We start from the raw sequence: 12,625 nt of genomic DNA, 5'->3' as shown, positions 1-12,625 counted from the left end.
TAGAGTAGAGCAGGAAGAGCAGGGTCTTTGAAATCAGGATTCCTGGGTTTGAGTCCTGGCTGTGTGACTCTGGGGAAATGGTGTAACCTCTCTGAGCCTCAGTTTCTTCAGGTGTAAAATGGGAAGAATAATCCCTATCCACGTAGGTTGTTGGGATGAATACATGAGAACATATATGTAAAACCCAAAGTAATAGAAGCTATTATGGTTGATGCTGGGACTCTGAAATCTACCCTGAGTTCTCAAAGGTCTCTGATTCCGTGAAGAGGTGCTGGCTCTCTCAGTCACAGATGATAGAGGTTGCTTCCAGGGAACGCATTTATGTGACTGTGTTAAGCCATCTCACGGGGCTCCCTTTTCGCACTCCCAGTACCAATGGTCCTTTTCACTTAACACAGACAATCGCATCTCCTCATTTCCTGAAATCACAGGAGGACCCTTGGGGTTCACAGGACGGGAGGAACGGGAGACACGGGGCGAGGCTCGCTCGGAGCCCTGAGTGGCTGTGCGCAGCTGCAGGCTTAATCTCAATGAACAAAAGCCACCTGGGGATCGGCTGTGCTGGGCAGGACTGGGGCGATTGTTTTGCGGGCTGTGGGTTGCCAGGGCTTTGTTAGAGGCCCTCAGGGAGGGGCTCGCAGGAAGATTGTATTTGCTTTTCTTGGATGCCAGCCCTGTCAGGCAGCCTTCACTTTATAACGTGGCCTTTATCTGATAACTGTGTTCTGAGTCGGGCCAGGTCTGTGGAGGCTGGAGAGGCTGAATTTTAATTCGGAAGGTGTTTCCCTGATGCTCCCAGACTAGGGACCTTCCTTCCCTGAAAACCCTCAAAACACACGCCGCCCACACCCCTCTTTCTCCTTAGTTCCTTCATGCACTTCTCAGGGTTGATATATTCATGTGCTATTTTTTTTTTTTAATTAATCGAAACGATACTAAGCAGTGCTCGCTCTAACACTCGATTATTTTTTTTATTTTTTTTATTTATTTGTTTATTTATGGTTGTGTTGGGTCTTCGTTTCTGTGCGAGGGCTTTCTCTAGTTGCGGCAAATGGGGGCCACTCTTCATCGCGGTGCGCGGGCCTCTCACTGTCGCGGCCTCTCTTGTTGCGGAGCACAGGCTCCAGACGCGCAGGCTCAGTAACTGTGGCTCACGGGCCCAGTTGCTCCGCGGCATGTGGGATCTTCCCAGACCAGGGCTCGAACCCGTGTCCCCTGCATTGGCAGGCAGACTCTCAACCACTGCACCACCAGGGAAGCCCCTCATGTGCTATTTGACTAATAAAAGCCTCTCACGGCTATGGTGATGTGGGACACATCAGGGCCTCTGTCTCCTACTGCATCCCCACGATACGGGTCTCTGTTACAATTAGGGTCCCCAGGTTGAGCAAATAAAAATACAAGATGCCCACAAATTAGAAATTCACACAGTGAGTAATTTTCAGTTAAAATATGTCCTGTGTGATACTTGGGACATCTACTAAAAGTTATCGGTTACTTATCTGAAATTCAAATCTAATTATGCATCCTGTATTTTATCTGGCAACCCTGATTATAAATTGTGATGCTCAGGAAATATATACATGAGTGAAGGAATGAATGGGACCCATGCATAATCAGATGCACACATTTTACTGGAAAGTACACACCGTTAGGAGTGGTTTCAAGGTGATAGGATTATTGGAGAATTTTCATTTCTCTATGTGATTTTCTGTTTTTCAACTTGCAATGAGCAGAAAAGTTTTCAAAGATCATATGTGTATGTGTTTATACCAATATATTCATAAACCGACTTCTTAACATTAGTGTAAAACCTGCTTGAACGAGAAACAATTTGTGTTTTCCTTCATCCTGAAAACCAGAATTTTCTGAACACATCCCCAGAGGACATTTTGAGCATCCATGAGAAGATTATTATTAAAAGCAATATTGGCAGGCCTACACAACATATCAGCAAAATAGAGTACATGAATGGGTACCGAAGAGTTCTAAAAAATATTGCTATTATTTTGTTAATCATAAAATGCTTCTTAAGAAAATCGGCTCCTGAAGTTTTGGGGATATAAAGCTCAGTCTAGTTAAACCCAGGATAGAAAAATCTCGATTAAATTGTACATAATACACAGGGAATCTTTTCTTTGATTTGCAGAATGCAGGTGGAAGACCAAACAAACATAAGCTCTTACAGGGAATGAGTTGAAGACTCTTCCCCCCTTCCTTCACCACACACAACTTGCCAGGATGCCTTGGGACCAAGCACCCTTCAGATTTGTCTTTTGGGGTTCCACACTGGCCACCAGTGATGGGCACTTGAGAATGCTATGCCTTAATGGAGCAAGGAAATTAAGAGCTACCATTTGTAAGATGCTTACTATGTGCTGGGCACCGGGCAGAGCACTTGATCATACTTCACTCACAGAAACAACCCAAATTACACACATTAAGCGTATCTTATAACAATGGGACTCAAAAATGATAAAGTAAATTACTCACAGCCACACCTCCTGAAGCATTGCAAGGTGCTTAATAGTTGTGGAAAGATCACTTATATTTACTATGCTGTACTGAGTAAGGCAGAAAGCATTTATTAGAAGGAATAAAGACGCTGAAGTCTGAAGACTTTTATCTCAAGGTCTGAAAGACAAAGGGGTTTCTGCTGTACCTTTAGGAATGCCCCTTATCAGTTTCCCGTTCTTAATGTGGTACTGAATCATGGGGGTGGAGCTGTCTCTTCTCTCTCTTCTATCAGTGTTAATGGTGCCCAGGGTTCCACTGTAAGATTCAGTGTCAGAAGTGAGAAGAAGTGTAGAATAGGATATATATCCTGTTATCGCCAAGTCAGCATGCACAGACAAGAGAATGATGTCTGGAATGAAACCAAGTGAGCAAGTAGCAAAATCTATACTCTTTGGCCAGCTTAAAGTCTCACAACACTCATGTTATTAAAAAAAAAAAAAAATGGGAATAGAATGAAATCAACATGGCCTCCTCAGGGATGACAGACAAGCACGAGAGGGCAAAATGCTAAATGTGCCCTTACAAAGGGTTCCTGGTCTTAAAAGAAGAAAAGTAGTTGGTTGAACTTTTGAAGGAGGACAATGTGAGTTTGAACAAAGGGAGGATCATCATTGTGAAGAGAGGGAAAAAAAGGCAATTTGATGATTGCTAAGGATGGGGAAGAAAGAGCTGCATCCAGTTAACTCTTTACATGGCAGCACTGTGAATAGGCCATTGTAAAATACTGATTAAATACACCGAGGCTGGGCCAAAATGAGCTTCCCCGTGTCTGAAGAGTGCATAAACTCTAATAGACCTATTTCCAAGTCACACAGAACCATCTTCTTTTCAACTGTGGCACAGAGTCTTCAAGCAAATTGTGTATTAAGTGAACTGTATTAATTAAAGATGGAGGGAGACAGGTTTTATGCACTGATTCCTCCAGAGAATCTCCCTAAACACACAGTGACATTCCGATGATTTTTCCATTAGTATTCTCTGAATAGAGATCTCTCTTTTTTTTTTCCCCTTTGCTAGTAAGTAAGAACTGCTTGGTATACATATTTAAATAACAGTCATACTGAATTAGCTTTAAGAACTGGCTCTTAACATAATGGATGCATTAAAATGTAGAGCAAAACTAGCCAGCCACATAAAGACCTCCATGGGTAAGAAGAGAGCAGGAAGTAATAGATAATGCAAGCGTCTCCACCGGTCTTCTAAGGCTTGGATTATGATAATGGCTTTAAGAGCAGATCAGTCATTTAATGTCTAGCTACTGACATAAATTAGCTCCAGTTGTGTTAAAGCCTATTTGGTGAGAAAGGCAGCACCCATCCTTTTCCAACTCACAGGTATATATGTGGCTGCTTAAGAAGTATGCTGCAAGGAAATCAGGTTGATTGCCAATCACTTTAAGGAGAAAGTGTACAAGTCCTAACAGTCAACCTCATCTTCTGCCAGTGATGCCATACTTTGCACTCCAAGTCCCTGCCCCACAAGTAAGGGGGAAAAAGACCTAATGAGTGAGAAGACATCTGAACTCATTCCTTGCCAGCCTATTGAATGACAATGCTTTAAAAAAAAAATACTGACCTCAAGGACAAGGGGAAATATGGCAACTGAACTGAGCAGTATTTACTGGTGATAAGGTAACATTTTTGTTTCTTTGTAAAGTCGAAGAAACCAAGGCGAACGAAAGTCCCGAGGTAGATCCCAGGGAGGGTTTTGCCCACGCACACGTAGAAATCAGGATGTGTTTATGTAACAGGATTTGGAGGGGAAGGTCCAAGAAAACCACTTACCACAAATTAACCAGGAAAGGATGTTCCAGTCCCTGCATGATCTGGAGCTCCTTGAAGACATTCCTCACTTCGTTGCGCTCCACACACTTTTGTTTGTTCATGTACTTCATCGCATACATCTTCTTGGTATCATTCTTCTGTACGATGCAGACCTAACGGTGCCAACCAGAGTGAGAAAGTGATTAGGGAGATGATGGATCATGGGAATGAGACAGAACAAGACCGTTTATCACAGCCTGGAGGCCCCATCACTTGCAAAGTCTCCGATGTTGAAGTTGCCACTTAGCTCTGATTTCAGAGTAAAAAATTTCATTTTCTTCCCCTGTACCAAGTCAGTTTCTAAATCTCTGCCTTCTCAAACAAGTTTGCCTGTTTCAGCTTTCGGGGATTTTTAAGACAGCATTTTGGGGAAAATAGCTGCCTCCATGTCAGGAATCTTCCAATAACTAACAACATCCTTTTTCTGCTTTTTAGTGACCAAAATAGGCATGACTAAACTGTCAAGATGAACAATATCGTGCCAAGAATTTCTGTTGACAGCCATAGGTGATACAACCAAAAAGGACCTGAAGCATGGGGAAAAACACTAAGCATGATGTGCATATTTTTGAAATTCTTTTAGAGGTTCATATAATGCCTGATAAAGTCGACAGCAGATGATTCTAAAATGCAAGTTCACTGTGAAATATGAGATATTCTGTTAAAGTATGTTTCCACAAGACACAACAGTAATCAGGATATGAATCTAGAAGATCCTTACAGAGAATTGGACTGAATGTGTAGGTTTTTTATGGTAGGTTTTTAGAAATAAAACTATGGTACAATTGGGGAAAACAGAAGTCAGGCGGCTTCTTTCCCACATGAAAAGATTTAATTCTTATACTGACAAGACAAATGTTACTTAATGTACTGGTACAACTTCCAAATGATTATGAAATCTTACTCTCCCCATTAGTGTAGAGAAAGCCTCAAACTCTAGTGAGTAAACTGATTTGACTTTGAGATAATTCTGAGAACATACATGTTCATTATGTAGCTGCCTGTCTCATACTTTGCTTAAACTGTGGTAATAATTTTATAAAAACCCATTATAAAAACATCTCTGAATTATCATTTGCTGTGGTCCCAGTAACTAATCTGAACCTTCTTGGGCTCTCTGTTCTCTGAGCTACATACCCCATTATTGGTTAATCATTTTTGTTCTCACCTTCCCAAAACTGCCTTTTCCAATGGCTCTTAAAATTTCAAAGTGGTCAAAGTTGACTGTAAAACAAACAGAAAGAACATCATGAGTGATTCAGGTGCTCTTTTAGTAGCTAATAAATAATATATAAAGATTGAACTAAACCTAAGTACTTTATTTAAAACAACATTCCTTAACATGACCATTCATTCATCCAATAGACATTTCTTTAACACTTAATCACATTGCTTAGTACTGGGGGATATAGTAGTAATAGAGTAGAAATAAAATCTCTACTTTTGTGGAGACTGTAGTCTAGTGAGGGCTCCACAGAGAGACTCTTATGGATTAAATAGTCACAAAATGAGTGGACAATTAAAACTCTTGGTGAATGTTAAGAAAGAGAGAAGTTGTTGGGCTCTAATTGGATATAACAGAGGGTTTCACATAGGTGGCCAGAGACCTGGTCCTCTGTGCATACAGTTCTTCTAAGGGTTGGCCCTTTAAAAATCTTCTCCATGTCTGTTTTCTCACTAAAACCACTCTTTCGTGTATCTAAATGATCTCAATTTTCCCAAGTAAGAAACTATTACACATGTAAGTTTATAGAATGAGTTGATCCCCAAGGCACAGATATCTAAGAGATGAGGATGATTATGAGTATAAAAGTCTATTTTACACACTTCATTTGAAGTTGAGATGATCTTTTCCATCTGCCATTTAAAAATTTCCACTCCTAAACTTTAAATGGAATATAATCTATAAAAATATTGAATCACTATGCTGTACACCTGAAACTAATACATTTTAAATCAACTATACATCAATTAAAAAATAATAACATGTTCACTCCTAGGAGTTAGAAGCAGTAGATGTTTAGTTTATAGATAGCATGGTCTCTTGGGTCAATGCTCAAGAAATGCTTGGTGAAGAGAAGAACAAAGCATAGATTCTCCCAGACAGGTGACATTCTTTGGTTCCCTGCCTTGATGATCTTCAGAAAATGTCCCACTTTCTTTCCTGATTTTTGAAATAAGGATTTTGATGAGTAAAATTCCAAATGAGGGATTTTAAGAATTTAATTAGAAAAGATTGCAAAATACAAGAAGGTGCCATTCTTCTCTTTAAAAGACATAATTTGTCGATTTCAAAAAAAAATGATCAGATTAGCTCCTTCTGAAGGAAAGAGAGACGAGTAATGGGACCTCTCATCTTCCAAGCTTTCTCAAGGTTAAAGCATTTTTATAATGTGACTTAATCATCACTTTTTCTAAACTCCCAACTCACTTTATTTCAGAAAAAAAAACAAAAACAAACATTTAATCACATGAGGCAGCATGTCTATTACAAATAATCCTGGATTTGGCCTGAAAACAATGATGTAATTCTGGTAAATGACAGATGCTTTTTTTAAATTTTATTGAAGTATAGTTGATTTACAATGTTATGTTAATTTCTCCTGTAAAGTGATTCAGTTACACATATATGTATATTCTTTTTCATATTCTTTTCCATTATGGTTTATCACAGGATATTGAATATAGTTCCCTGTGCTATACAGTAGGACCTTGTTGTTTACCCATCCTATATATAATAGTTTGCATCTGCTAATCACGAACTCCCAGTCCTTCCCTTCCCAACTCACCCCTTCCCCTTGGCAACCACAAGTCTGTTCTCTAGAACTGAGTCTTTTCTGTCTCGTAGATAAGTTCATTTGTATCATTTTTTTAGATTCCACATAGAAGTGATATCATATGATATTTGTCTTTCTCTGTCTGACTTACTTCACTTAGTGTGATAATCTCTAGGTCCATCCATGTTGCTGCAAATGGCATTATTTCATTCTTTTTTATGTCTGAGTAATATTCCATTGTATATATACCACATCTTCTTTATCCATTCCTCTGTTGATGGACATTTAGGTTGCTTCCATGTCTTGGCTATTGTAAATAATGCGGCTATGAACATAGGGGTGCACGTATCTTTTTGAATTATAGTTTTGTCTGGCTATATGCCCAGGAGTGGGATTGCTGGATCATATGGCAACTCTATTTTTAGTTTTTTGAGGAACCACCATACTGTTTTCCATAGTGGCTGCACCAATTTACATTCCCACCAACAGTGTAAGAGGGTTCCCTTTTCTCCACACCCTTTCCAGCATTTGTAATGATGTCCTTTCTGACTGGTGTGAGGTGGTACCTCACTGCAGTTTTGACTTGCACTTCTCTAATAATTAGTGATGTTGAGCATCTTTTCATGTGCCTATTCACCATCTGTATTTCTTCTTTGGAGAAATGTCTATTTAGGTTTTCTGCCCATTTTTCGATTGGGTTGTTTGGTTTTTTTGTTGTTGAGTTGTATGAGCTGTTTGTATATTTTGGAAATTAAGCCCTTATCTGTCACATCATTTGCAAATATTTTCTCCCAGTCCATAGGTTGTCTTTTTGTTTATGGTTTCCTTTGCTGTGCAAAGGCTTATAAATTTGATTAGGTCCCATTTGTTTATTTTTGCTCTTATTTCTATTGCTTTGGGAGACTGACCTAAGAAAACATTGGTACAATTTATGTCAGAGAATGTTTTGCCTATGTTCTATTCTAGTTTTATGGTGTCATGTCTTATATTTAAGTTTTTAAGCCTAAATGACAGATTCTGAGTCTCCATTTTCTCATCTGTAAAAATGGGACTGACTCTGCTAGATAAGGAAACACTTTTTATCCAGAAAAATGCTAATAAAACAGTTTACTTACTTAAGTCATTCACTTGACTATGTTATCTTCCCAAACTCCTTGAGTTCCGAGTGTCTTTCATTCACTAGATCATAAACTCTATGAGGGCAGAGATTATATGTTGCTTTGTTCACCTGTGTTTTCCTGGCAACTCAGAAAATTCCTGGCTTGAGGTAGTTGAAGGCATCTCTTTGCACTTCCCATAGAGCCTGGTACAGTGATTTACACGTAAATCTCACATAAATCTGGTTCTCAGCAAATAAAGTAAGCTGTAAAGATACAGAAGAACCCCCAAACAATTGCTTCTTGTAAACCAGAGCAGTGTGAGAATGTGGGTCTTCTAGAGAAGTGTTTCTCAAACTGAGTCAAGACCCATTAATAAGTTATGAAATAAATTTAGTTGTAATAAAGAACATTAAAAATTTTAATGGAATAGAATAGTTAATAAAGTATCAGAAATGTCTCAAATGTAGTTAGAGTAGTATTGACTCTGAAACTTTTGTTTCAGTGTACATCTGTGTGTAGATAGACGTGTACTCTATCATGAGAATTTTTTAGTCTATATTTTACTATGAGCTGTGGTCAAAATAACTTGAAAAACACTTTTATAAGTTTTTTCTTAAGTTTCAAACTGAAATAACCAATGCAATGATTTCCTCACACTCATCACATGAGGTTGAGTTATGCATTATGTACTATGGAAGTGTTAAAAAAAAAAACAAATAACCAAGATTGATTTCATTTTTAGCAAATCCAATAACTCACAGCGGTTTCTTCACTAGCAACCTAGCCTACAATGCTGTAATGATGTTTTGAATCTCCAAGTATATAGCAGGTACCTAGAAAGCAGGAAGTTCCATTGCAATATCAATCCATTTAACGAACCATGTCTCTTTATAAGCCATTTTAAGCTTTAATGAAAATGATAAAGGATTAGACGCCAGGTTGCTGATAAATTTCTACTAGCAGAACTGCCTTAATTAATGTCAGGTGAGGTCCCAGAAAAGTGGCAACCTTGAGGTTTTAGAGATACTACATCTTATTTATGCCTTTGTTTCTAGTCAGTCAAAGAAAGATCCAACTCCAGTCCAATGCCATAGTGCCTAAGGTCACTTCCCTGTATAATAATACATCCTGCAGAGAATGCCAATGACACACTGAAAGTGACTGAAAAATAAGCTCTTATTCCATACTTACGGTCCCTTCTTAAATGTCCAACAACAGCAACACTAGTTTGGAGGAAGGCTGATTGAAAAGGCAACCAAACCTCATCAATTCAGACAAAATGAGAGAGAGAGATGAAGTCAGAACTGTGGATTATTTTGTCAACAGAAAACCAGTTACATTATAGGCATATAGGATTTGCCTAAGGGGAGTATGCAATAGCACACCCACTGTGTGCTTAAACCTTTGATTAATCTGTGCAGTGTTAACCAGCAGATTACATATGGCCCACAGCCAAAATGGTCCTGCTGCCTGTATTTGTGCCTCCTGTGAGCTAAGATTGGTTTTACATTTTTAAAGGATTTAAAAAAAACAATAAAGAATATGCAACAGAGACCATATGAAAATCGATAATATTTACTAGCTGGCCCTTTACAAAAAATTTGCCAGCCCCTGAGATTAAGAGCACAGTCTGTGGAGACAGACTACCTGAGTTCAAATTCCAGCTCCTACAATGAATACTTGTGTAATCCTGGCAATTTCTTTTTTTTTTTTTTCCTGGCAATTTATTTCCATGCTCTGTATCTTCATTGATAAAATAGGGATCAAAATAATATATACATCATAGGGTTTATAGCAAAGTGAAATGACTTAACATATGTAAAGTACTTAGAATATGAACTGGAACAAACTACTTTTACTAGTACTACTACTACTACTGCTTAGGGAATAGGCTAATTCAGAGCTCCCAGCAAATACCACGGTAAGCTGCTATCGTGACACATGGATATTAGCAGGCAACATGGAAGTAAATAGCAGCTGTCAGTGTCATTTCTACACATCTGGGCTTTGCAGTCTGTGGTGTGGTGGCCTTGCAGCAGTGTGTTCTTCAATCTCTGAAGCAAAGTTAACCTTTGTTGTGGCTTCTTCTTGTGTCTTGTCCTTGTATCATGTTCTAAAAGTTTCCTTCTGGTTCCTGGAGAAGCTCTGGTGCCAAGAAGATAAAAAGGGTCTCCTGGAGACCCTGTTAGACCCTGGGTCTTTGTGGGGTTTTGAAGGTCATGGTTGAGTGTAGGGAGAGACAGAATCTGGTTCTCACTTACTCTGATGGGGCTGGGCCAGGGAATGTGGCCCGCGGGGAAACAAACAGGCAACAGCAGCTCAACCTCCGGCACCTTCCCCTCTGCCTCGGAGTCTTGCTTTCACACAGGTCTTCTCACCCCAGTCTTAGCAACCGTCTTGTCAGTACATACAGTATTCTTAAGGCTGCCTGGAGGTATATCAGGTTAATAGACACAGCTGAACAGATCCTAACGTTATGATATCCCATGGAATATTTTTATTTATTTTTAAAACTAAGTATCTTAAAAGGACTTATTTTAGAGTTTTTCTTTTGGATAGGTGCACATTCTCCACTAATCAACCAGACACAGAAATTCTATAGGCATTAGAGGTCTGTTTATGTATGTTTCCTTTGTATGTCTCATTGTATTCTCTCAATAACCTTACGGCTTTTACAGATAGGCGTGTTCAGCCTCAGAGAGATTAAATAATTGGCCATGATTATAACTAGTATTGTGACTCACTCATCTTGGGGTTATGTTGGTAAGTCAGAAAGTAAGGCAAAACCTATTCAGTCAAAGCTACACCTGTAAATCCTTAGAGAAGGTACCCCATTTGAAGACCAAGACAGTCTGTCAAAGTCCAATCCAGTTTGGTTTTCCTTGAGTGAGAACCCAAGGAATTGCATTTAGGGGCTATTGTATGAAAAACAAATGTTTAAGCACTAAAATCACACTCAGCTCTTTGGTAGGCTTGAATTTATAAGTCACACGGACAGTAAGACCAACTGAGGGGACAGCAGTTGACTGTTGTCACAAAGCCACACCCAACACTTGAGCGGAGGAGTGGATAGAATAAATCCACCTTCATGTAAATTCATATACACCTTTCTGATCCTGCACCCACGTTTTTAATCTCTATAGCTGTCTTAAGGTTATTCTTGCTGTGTGTCCACCCGTTCCAGAGGTAGAATCAGGGGAAGCAAGGTGGGACTTCTTTGTCTGTCCTTCTAGAATCACAAGTCAGGCTTTCCCAAGTCTTTCCCTAAACGGAAGCGTACTGATGGTGGGATTCAGGCCTGATGCTCTTTATTTCCTTTGTTCTACTTCTCTTACCATCTCCCCAGTCTAAACATTCTGGTCAATAAACAGTGTTGAAGGAAAGAAAAGGGGAAACACTTTTTAGACTTTGTTATACCACCCGGACACTTGGAATTAGGGAGAGCATTCTAGAAAGTAAAGCAGAAAATCCATTCTTTTTTCTGCTTTTGAGGTAAAAATATTTGGAAAATATTTTAATTTTTCCTTAAAAATATTTCAGCCTTCCTAAGTGTGGAATCATGAACATACGTGAGATTATTGAGAACCGCACTCCTTGATATTTCTGTAAACCTTTCTACTGATGAGAGAACAAGGACACCAGCGGTGGGACCCTAGATAAGTTACTCCATCTTTTCAAATCACAAGGTCCCCATCTGTAGAGCAGAGCTAATTGGTTTTGAAGATGAGATGCTATAAACCAGAAGTATAATGTCTGGCCCACTGAAAGCTAAAAGTTACAAATGATAAAGTACAATTATTCAGAGAAAATTAAGTCTTCTTCCCATTCCAAAATTTTAGTTCTATTCCTAGAAGGCAACCACTATTAATCATTTCCTCTGTATCCTTTAAGAGAATTTTTCCTGCATATTATATGTATTCCCTTCTGACAGCAATAGCAAGGTACTAGCATTCCTGTAGGAACAGAGATTATAAGCCCTTTCTACATAATTATACTGTTTCTGTCCTTTCATACCATTACATATAGCTCTATATCTAATTATTTTAAATAGCTCCTTTATACTTCATTGCATAAATATACCATAAAATATATAGCCTGTTTATGGACTTTCAAAGATGATTTAATTATCTGCTATTTCCTACAATACTACCATAAGCATCCTTGATCAGCTTATGTACGTGTGTTGTAGGCTAACTTTATAAAAGTAGAACTACTGGGACAAAGATGATGTGGATTTTCCAATTTAATGGATATTGTCAACAGCCCTCCAAAGATGTTGCACCCAATCTCCTTCCAGCAACGTGTAAGAGTGACATTTTGTCCACCTCCCTGCCAACACTGTCACGTCAACTGTCCTTTATCTGACAAGTGAAAAAAAATTGAATTATTTACTTTATACAGTTGACCC

At 38.9% G+C, this 12,625-nt stretch overlaps 1 protein-coding gene across 3 annotated transcripts in view; it reads right to left on the bottom strand.

Annotated features, from left to right (window-relative positions):
- STK32A (serine/threonine kinase 32A) overlaps positions 1 to 12,625 on the bottom strand; it is a 124,227-nt gene that overhangs the window by 80,138 nt on the left and 31,464 nt on the right. For all 3 annotated transcript variants that reach the window (XM_036847643.1, XM_036847645.1, XM_036847644.1), the window contains exons 3-4: positions 5,509 to 5,564; positions 4,302 to 4,453 (exon numbers count right to left, since the gene is read on the bottom strand). In XM_036847643.1, coding sequence (XP_036703538.1) covers positions 4,302 to 4,453; positions 5,509 to 5,564 — 208 coding nt within the window. The remainder of the gene's footprint in view (positions 1 to 4,301; positions 4,454 to 5,508; positions 5,565 to 12,625) is intronic.

Source organism: Balaenoptera musculus, chromosome 3 (genome assembly GCF_009873245.2).
Source record: "Balaenoptera musculus isolate JJ_BM4_2016_0621 chromosome 3, mBalMus1.pri.v3, whole genome shotgun sequence".
Taxonomy (NCBI): Eukaryota; Metazoa; Chordata; class Mammalia; order Artiodactyla; family Balaenopteridae; genus Balaenoptera; species Balaenoptera musculus.
The sequence above is the reverse complement of the archived record's forward strand: the minus strand, read 5'-3'. Positions and strand labels throughout refer to the sequence as shown.